This window comes from Lathyrus oleraceus, chromosome 2 (assembly GCF_024323335.1).
Source record: "Lathyrus oleraceus cultivar Zhongwan6 chromosome 2, CAAS_Psat_ZW6_1.0, whole genome shotgun sequence".
NCBI lineage: Eukaryota > Viridiplantae > Streptophyta > Magnoliopsida > Fabales > Fabaceae > Lathyrus > Lathyrus oleraceus.
Window position 1 is genome coordinate 347,693,352 of NC_066580.1, and position 9,494 is coordinate 347,702,845.

Below are 9,494 nucleotides of genomic sequence, written 5' to 3' on the forward strand. Positions count from 1 at the left end.
TCTAACTACCACCTGCTTGGTCACATTTGCGTATGAGGCCGCTTCAACCCACTTTGTGAAATAATCAATAGCCACCAGAATGAAACGTTGTCCGTTGGAAGCTTTGGGCTCAATCATACCAATCATGTCGATGCCCCACATAGAGAAAGGCCGTGGAGAAGAGAGAATGTTGAGCAGAGTCGAAGGTACATGTATCTTGTAAGCATAAATCTGGCATTTGTGACACTTCTTCACATACTTGTAACAGTCAGCTTCCATTGTCAGCCAATAGTAACCCGCTCTTAACATTTTTTTAGCCATTGCGTGTCTGTTGGAGTGAGTACCAAAGGAACCTTCATGAACTTCTTGCATCAACGGGTCTGCTTCGTGTCTATCCAAGCATCTGAGCAGAACCATGTCAAAGTTTCTCTTATATAACACTTCTTCGTTCAGAAAGAAGTTATTAGCCAGTCTTCTCAAGGTCTTCTTATCTTTGTTTGATGCCCCAGGTGGGTATTCTTGACTCTGGAGATAACACTTGATGTCATGGTACCACGACTTGTTATCAGGGACTTCTTCCATTTCAAATACATGAGCAGGTCTATCAAGACGCATAAAATCGATCTTAGGCACATCATTCGAATGATTCACAATGATCATGGAAGCCAAAGTTGCCAAGGCATATGCCATCTGATTTTTCTCACGAGGGATGTGATGAAATTCAATATTGTTGAAGAAAGTAGATAACCTCATTGCATAGTCTTTGTATGGGATTAGGCCGGGTTGAAGAGTTTCCCATTCTCCTTTAATTTGATTGACAACTAGAGCTGAGTCTCCATAAACATCGAGACTTTTTATTCTAAGATCAATGGCTTCTTCGAGACCCATGATGCAGGCTTCATATTCCGCCATGTTGTTTGTGCACTTGAATGTTAATCTTGCAGTAAAAGGGATATGTGAGCCATGAGGAGTGATGATTACTGCCCCAATACCATTACCATAAGCATTAACTACTCCATCAAATATTAAACCCCATTGAGAACCTGACTCTGGCCCTTCATTTGGCAGTGGTTCATTGCAATCTTTGGCTTTTAAGTACATCACATCTTCATCTGGAAATTACAAATTTATAGACTCATAATCGTCGATTGGTTGATGAGATAAATGATCGGCCAAGACACTTCCTTTGATAACTTTCAGGGTGTGATACTCAATGTCATATTCGGACAAGAGCATCTGCCAACGAGCAATTCTCCTGGTCAATGCAGGTTTTTCAAAGATATACTTAATCGGATCCATCTTGGATATCAACCAAGTTGTGTGATTCATCATATATTGATGGAGACGCTTGGCATCCCAAGCCAGAGCACAACAAGTTTTCTCTAACATGGAATATCAGGATTCGCAGTTAGTGAATTTCTTGCTCAAATAATAGATGGCATACTCTTTTCTTCCTGTTTCATCCTGTTGACCCAAGCCACAACCCATAGATTCTTCTAGTATAGTCAGATACATAATCAATGGTCTTCCCTCAACTGGAGGGGACAAGATAGGAGGTTCTAGCAAATACTCTTTGATACTGTTGAAGGCTTTTTGACAATCATCCGTCCAAACACAACCCTGATCCTTTCGGAGGAGCTTAAAAATGGGAGCAGAAGTAGCAGTCATACGAGATATGAACCTTGAAATGTAGTTCAAACGTCCAAGGAATTCCCTCACCTGCTTTTCTGTTTAAGGTGTTGGCATTTCCTGAATGGCTTTAACCTTGTCGGGATCAACTTCAATACCCTTTTGACTGAGAATAAAACCTAGAAGCTTTCCTGAACGAACCCCAAAGGTGCATTTGTTTGGGTTCAAGCGGAGTTTGTATTTTCTCAAACGCTGAAACAGTTTCGAAATATACTCAACATGAACTTCCTCGGTCTTTGATTTTGCTATCATATCATCTACATAGACTTCAATCTCTTTATGCATCATGTCATGAAAAAGGGTAGTCATAGCTCGTTGATAGGTGGCACCAACATTCTTCAAGCCGAAAGGCATTACTTTGTAGAAAAATGTTCCCCAAGGTGTAATAAAAGTTATTTTTTCCATATCTTCGGGCGCTATTTTGATTTGATTGTAACCGGAAAATCCATCCATGAAAGAGAAGACCTTGAACTTGGCGGTGCTATCGACCAACATGTCAATGTGTGGCAGAGGAAAGTCATACTTAGGAATGGCTTTATTTAGATCTCTATAGTCAACGCACATGTGAACCTTTCCATCCTTCTTGGGAACTGGCACAATGTTGGCCAACCACTGTGGATATTCTGATGTCACAAGGAAACCTGCATCAATTTGCTTTTGTACTTCCTCTTTGATTTTGATCGCCATGTCCAGCCGGGTTCTTCTTAACTTTTGCTTGATCGGTGGACACTCTGGCCTCAATGGTAAACGATGCTCCACAATATCGGTGTCCAACCCTGGCATGTCTTGGTATGACCAAGCAAACACATCGGTATATTCTCGGAGAAGCTCCATCATCCTCTCTTTGACCTCTGGCGCAAGTAGTGCTCCAACTTTGACTTCTTTTCTATCCTCTTCAAACCCCAAGTTGATTACTTCCATTGGCTCTTTGAATGGTTGAATGGTATTTTCTTCATTTTCGAGCAGTCTAGAGATTTCATATGGAATGTTTTCCTCTTCTTCTTCTTCCGCTTCGTACACAGGGAATTCAAAGTTGCAAGAGGGCATATGGTCATTGGTTTTAATGGATATGTCATGAATTAATATGCACATGTGATTTTATGCTTGTTTTAGAAACAGATAAAAGTGTGAAGTCATGTGCAGCTATTTGGAAGTGTTTATTTGTTTTATTTAGATTACCATTTTCCGGAAAAAAAACAATAAAACAATAAAAACAACAATATGGAAACAAAATAACATTTTCATTGATTTAATTCTTGAAACACAAGCCCAAACATTGTCACTTTCGCCTTAGGCATAACGAAAGGATTTTTTTGAAAAGAAAACAGACAACAAAATATTACTTTGAAATGTGAACAACAACCGGAACATCAACAGAGGTCTGGTTTTGGCGAATTACTCCGTGAGCTATGAAGCCGGTCGGAACATATTTAGGATTGTCTTCCACAATGGCATTGGCTTCAGCTGCTTCATCTTCTGATCCCGGGATGTATTCAAGTTCTCTATGATGAGGAAAGTAGAAAGGCACATATGCATCTTCCGCCTCAAGATCATATTCAGGATCATCGCAGTAGGGTTCCCATGTTGAATCATTATCCTCAGTGACGACACTAACTTCTGGCAAAGTGGGATTAATGAACCCTCCACTATGGAAAGTTTCTTTGATTGAATGAACAAATCTACTTCCTTCTGCAATCTTCTTGGAAGTAGGAGAAAAGCCTAAACCCTCTCGGTGTTTGTTTTATGGGAGATCCAAAATTGTTCCCCAACCATCGGTTATACCATTATTGACTAGCCGTTGTGCATCCTTGAATGAAGAGATGGATACTCCTCTTTTGACATCTTTGTCAGTCAAAGAAAGGGCTTGGAATTGAGTTCCAACATCTTCTTCAGGTTCAAGATAAGAGAAAGATGATAAGTGACTCACAACCAGTGTTTTCTCCCCACAGACTGTCCCTAGCTTCCCGTTCTTCACAATTTTAAGCTTCTGATGCAGAGTGGAAGTGACTGCCCCAACTTCATGGATCCAAGGCCGACCCAATAAACAACTATACGCAACTTCTATGTCCATCACCTGGAATATTATCTGGAAAGTATGAGGTATGATGGTCATAGGAAGGTTAACTTCTCTAATGACTGTTTTTCTGGAACCATCAAAAGCTTTGACAATAATCCCGCTACTCCTCATAGGAGCACCTTGAAAAGAAAGTCTGGAAAGTGTCGACTTCGGCATGCCATTGAGAGACGAGCCTGTATCCACTAACACACTTGACAAAGAATCATTCATACAGTTGATTGAGATATTTAGTGCCATGTTATGACTTCTTCCTTCTTCGGAGAGCTCTTCATTACTTAAACTCAAGTTGTTGCAGGCTATGATGTTGGCGACGATACCATCAAACTGTCCGACCGTCACATCATGGTATACATAGGCTTGTTCTAAGACTTTCTGCAAAGCTTCACGGTCAGTCTCAGAGTTTATCAACAAAGATAACACAGATATCTTGGAAGGTGTATGCAGTAATTGTTCCACCAAATTGTATTCACTTTTCCTAATGAGCTTTAACACCTCATCATCATCACTTTTCGGATTCATGTTATCGGATTGGCCAACCGGTTCAAAAGGGAACTCAACATGAGCCTGCTTTCCTGCTGCGACATCCTCGGTCCTTTTTGCAAATATACGTCCACTCCCTGTGACTCTGCTTACATTAACAACGTTAACAATGGAGGATAGAGGAACATCCTTTCCATTATCAATCATTGTAGCATTGTACTTGTAAGGAAAAGCTTTATCAGATTGGTAGGGAATTGGGCCTGGTAAGTTAATGACCAGAGGAGTCACAGAAGTCTTCCGACTGTCATAAGTAATCTGTATAGGCTCAAAGTCGTTGAACTGAGGAACTATGACATTCACTTCGTTGTCACTATTGACCATATTGACTTTATTATAATCTCTGTCTCGGTAGGCTTCAATGTAACCTTGGTCCATTTGATCTTGGAGATCCGTTACAACAATTAGGCATCCTTGAGAGTTCCTAGAATAAACCTTACAAGAGGCGTAGTTATGTGGAGGCACAAAACCATTCTTGCTATATCTGGTGTGTTTCTTTACTAAGTTCTCTCCCAATAATCGTACATCATAGATCCGGAAACTCCCCGGGAAACCATATACCATGTTAACTGAGGCTGAACCATGTTGCAGTAGAGGATTAACTTGAACATTGGGGTTTACGTCCTTAAATGAAAGGATACCACTCTTGACGAGCCTCTAAACATATGACTTTAGACCAAAACAGTTTTCAATGCTATGTCCTGGTGCCCCTTGATGGTAAGCACAAAATTGATCTTCCTTGTACCAATAGGGAAGGTCCTTTGGCACAGGTGGTGGAGACCTTGTCTCGACATGATTTTTAGCTAGCAGTGCAAGAAACAATTCTGCATTGGACATTGGGATAGGATCAAATTGTGGCCTTTTTTGAATACGATTTTGATTGTTGAATTGAGAGCGAGCCTGTTGTGGAGGTTGTTGATGCTGTTGATTTGGTGGTTGTTGCTGAACATGTTGTTGTTGTTGATGTTGTTGAGGATAATGTTGTTGATGTTGATGCGAGAACTGTGGCTGATAAATTGGCGCTACCATTGGTGGACTAATGATTGGTGAAACGGCTACAACATGTTGATACTTTCTTCTTTGTCTGCCACATGAAACGACACTAACATTTGATTCTTTCTTTTTGGAGAAATTATTGGCGAATTTCTTAACATGACTAGAAGCGCCGACTTCCTTAGTCAAACGTCCCTCTCGGACTGCTTCCTCAAGTCGCATGCCCATGTTTACCATCTCGGTGAAATCACTGGGTGCACTGGCGATCATGCAGTCATAGTAGAATAAGCTCAGAGTTTTCAAAAAGATTTTAGTCATCTCTTTCTCTTCAAGTGGAGGGAAAATTTATGCAGCAATTTCACGCCACCTTTGAGCATATTCCTTGAAACTCTCTTTGTCTTTCTAAGACATGGTCCAGAGTTGATCTCTGTCTGGAGCCATATCTACATTATATTTGTATTGACGAACAAAAGCTTCACCAAGGTCGTTGAAAGTACGAATCTTTGCACCGTCCAAGCCCATGTACCACTTAAGAGCGGCACCAGTTAAACTGTCTTGAAAGTAGTGGATCGGAAGTTGATGGTTGTCAGTCTTAGTGGACATCTTCCTTGCATACATAACCAAATGACTTTGAGGACATGAATTTCCTTTGTATTTCTCGAAGTCTGGTACTTTGAATTTAGGCGGAATTTGAACATTAAGAACCAAGCAGAGTTCGGAAGCGGTCTTGCCAAAAAGATCCTTACCTCGAAGAGCGTTGATTTCCCTTTGCATTTCTAAGAACTGATCTTGAAATCCCTCTAACCTTTCATCTACTCCCACAACTTCACTTGGAGCAGCGTGAAAAATGTTTTCTTCATTATAAGGAGTTGTATGCACCACAGGAGGAGGTACAGACATCACAACAGTCATTACTCGAGCTTCAACGTTTTAAGGGCGGTATCCTGTTGGCATATAACCATGAGACATGCCCCAAGGGAAACCAGGTGGCATGTGATATTGTTGATCGTTGACGGCCGCCACTGGAATGGGCGTCGAGACGTTCTCAGAGATTGTTGTTCGTTACAATGGATCTTGAGAGTTGTTCGATGACTGATTCTGAGCAGCCACCAAAGTGTCCATCATAGCAGTAAGCCTTTCCAAACTGTCTTTCAAGGTGATTACTTCCTCCATGAGCTCTTGGTTTTCTTGTTCAAGTTGACTCATCCTTCTCCGGCGACTAGCTCGAGTATTGTACTGGTGATTCAGTTCGACTATTGGAGGGAGAAGACACGTGTAAGTTTCTTGAAATTCAGGAACTTGTGCTTGAATGATGCATGATATGCATATGCAAAATATGAGTTTTAATTTTTAAGAAACTCAATAATTTATTGCAAATATTATAGAGACAAAATTTGGTATAAGCTGAATAAAAACCTCTTTTTATTAAACAACTGAGGGATTACAAAGGATGAAATACAATTTCAACGATCCTAAACAATACAAGAGGAAAACAGCTAAGTCTATGAGTCCTAAGGAATCTCATATGTAGAAGGTTCTGCTGCTGGCTGATGCTTCCTTTTCTGCCTCTTTAGCTGAGCATTCTCGATCATAAGCTTGTCAACGATTCCCTTCCAAGCACCTGAGGTGGGAGGTATGCTGGAGTATTCATGAAAAGGCTGGACTTTAGAGAGAAGTAAACCTTCTTGTTCCTCCTGTTTCTTCTCAGCTCGCTGTTCCAAAATCTCAATCAAATAATCCTTCTCCTTTAGCTGCTGCTCCATCTTCATCTTCTTATCATTCAAGACATGGTACTTGCCTTCCCAAATGTCTCTTTCCAATTTCAACCTATCCAAAATTTCTTGAAACTCTTCTCTATTCTCAATAGGAATGGTGGATGATGATGTTATAACATAAGGAAATGAGGGCTTCTCAAGAGCATATGGCATCTTAAGTTCATTGGCTCTAGCACAAACCCATCGGGTGTAGGGCTCAAAAGCAACACAATTCTTTCTTCCTAATCGGTCTTTTCCTTTTCTGTGAATTTTGCGCCAAGCATGTATGATTCTATCCTTCAAACCGGAACTCTCTTCGTTGTTGAGGTAAAAGAAACCTGACAACAGAAGGTTGTCGGGTTTATCTGCCATAGGATATCCTAACTGGCGTCTGGCAAGGATGGGATTGTAGTTAATTCCCCCATGTACACCAATGAGAGGTACGTTAGGAAATTCACCACATCTATTAATAATTACTCCAACATCATAGGAGAGGTCATACCAATGTATACTCCCTTGATCAATGGACATGAACCTCTGAGACCATCTGAGCTTCTGTGGATTCTCCCCGAAGAGCCTGGATCTGGGCAAGTGAGAAATAAACCACTTATATAGGAGAGGTGCACAACAAAGAATGGTTCCACCATCTTTCTTAATCTTGTGATGGATAAAATAGTAGGTATCTCCAAGTAATGTGGGTACTGGGTTACCAATTAAGAAGATTCGTATATCATTAACATCCACAAAGTCTTCAATGTTTAGGAAGAGTACAATTTCATAAATGAGTAGAGCAAAAATGGCTTCAAAGGCATCTCTACTATCTGCTTCTGCAAAGATAAAGGCTTTATCCAACAGGAATCTAGAGGTTAGACCTAGAATCCCTCCTTTTTTAGTGAAGTTGTCCTTCACAACAGACGTTTCTAGGTGAAGTGCTTCTGCAATAGCTGCTGATGTAGGGGTCTTCTCTGAACCACTGAATAGTAATTTGTCAGAGACTGGCAAACCAAACCAATAAGAGTATTCTTCTAGAGTAGGCATAAGCTGGTAGTCTGGAAATGTGAAGCAATGGTAGAGTGGATCATAAAACTGTACCAGTGTGTTGAGAACTCCATCTCCAACCTTAGTCTTCAAGATACCCATAAGTCTTCCATACTGAGCTTTGAAATCCTCTGGACTAACTATCATAGAACCAAGCTTCTTCAACTCTGTTAAGTCAGGACATTTGAAAGTGTATTTCTTGGTATTCCTCCTTCCTAATTCCATTTTACCTATCGATATTTGCAAAAGAAAACGATTGAGTTTCTTGATTTTTATGCAAAAAGGTTTTTATGGATGCATGAATGCATGAATAAATGTTTCACAAATACAGGTTTAGGGTTTTGACATTAAGCATGGAGCCAAGGGTCTAACCATCCCACAATGTATGAACTAATAGATTTATTTTGTACTTGTAGAATAAGGTTCTAAAGTGGTCCCCAGAGTCATAGATCCATCTTTTGGATATTATCGGTTTAACAACTTTCTCACAGACCAATAATATTCTTAAGAGAAACTCGTCTGAGTGTAGCATCGCGTAACAATTAACTCAGATCTTACACGTGAATAATCTCCGCACTACATCCTAAAAAGGCTTAGAGGGGTTGAAAGGGTTCTAAAGGTCCTCAGTTTCTTAGACTCCCAGATCAAAGATAATAATGCCACTACGATTTACTCGTAACAACAAATATTACAATCAAGGGGGGCTCCACTGAGCGGGGTTATATCATATGTTAATCATGCTTAGGATTACTCCAGACATGTAACTTTGATTATACCACCATCCTATCTTATTTGTATTCTCTAATCCAGGTTAGGATTTCGTCACCACTTATAGATCTCCATAATGAAACCCAAGAAAACATAGCAATAAATAATAATAAACACATATAAACAAGTTATGTATCACCCACTTAATATTATGTCCCTAGTAAAGTCGCCATTTCTGTCGTAGTGAAGAATCGGAGACCAAGCTATTGATTAGACTTGACTCATGAATCAAAATATCACCACCGAACTTTAATTTATCCAAGGGAATGGGAAAAGATTCAAAAATAACCCAATATGTATATGAAAAGCTAGAATATTAAACTTAAGCTAAGCAAAAAGGGGGGAGATTCTAAAGGTACGGGGGTGTGTTATGAAAAGGGAAGGTATCAGTACCATAATCATCTGTAGTACTCTACAGGAACCTTTTAGATATATGTATTTGGTTTAAAATTGTTTTCTATATGATTGGGGAGATGAGAAAAAGAACATTTTTTATTGTTTGATGATTTGGAAAGACGTTGAGTCTTATGCCTACGTACCCGTGAAGAATCAAAACCTCGTAGTTCAGGTTCAAAAGTAAGAAGGGATTTGTTGAGGTTGATTTTATGAGAAAGATACAAATTGTCATCTTAATGAGAAAAATCACATTTAAACCACCA

The 9,494-nt window shown here is 39.9% G+C and overlaps 2 protein-coding genes across 2 annotated transcripts; both read right to left on the reverse strand.

Moving 5' to 3' along the window:
- Window positions 1-3,007: 3,007 nt before the first annotated feature.
- LOC127123212 (uncharacterized) lies at window positions 3,008-4,846 on the reverse strand. The gene is made up of 2 exons (XM_051053455.1): window positions 3,451-4,846; window positions 3,008-3,285 (listed from the first exon to the last, which is right to left on the reverse strand). Exons 1-2 carry the CDS (start codon window positions 4,844-4,846, stop codon window positions 3,008-3,010), a joined length of 1,674 nt encoding a protein of 557 aa, XP_050909412.1.
- Window positions 4,847-6,786: 1,940 nt separating this feature from the next.
- On the reverse strand, window positions 6,787-8,292 carry LOC127123213 (uncharacterized). Its single transcript, XM_051053456.1, has one exon. It carries the CDS (start codon window positions 8,290-8,292, stop codon window positions 6,787-6,789), a length of 1,506 nt encoding a protein of 501 aa, XP_050909413.1.
- Window positions 8,293-9,494: the final 1,202 nt, after the last annotated feature.

What these genes read in the sequence shown, in the direction of transcription:
- LOC127123213 (XM_051053456.1), bottom strand. Translation starts at nt 8,292, where the DNA reads ATGGAATTAGGAAGGAGGAATACCAAGAAATACACTTTCAAATGTCCT.
- LOC127123212 (XM_051053455.1), bottom strand. Translation starts at nt 4,846, where the DNA reads ATGGTATATGGTTTCCCGGGGAGTTTCCGGATCTATGATGTACGATTA. An exon ending in ACAACGGCTAGTCAATAATG is followed by an intron (nt 3,286 to 3,450) that starts GTATAACCGATG and finishes CCACTTTGCCAG; the next exon opens with AAGTTAGTGTCGTCACTGAG.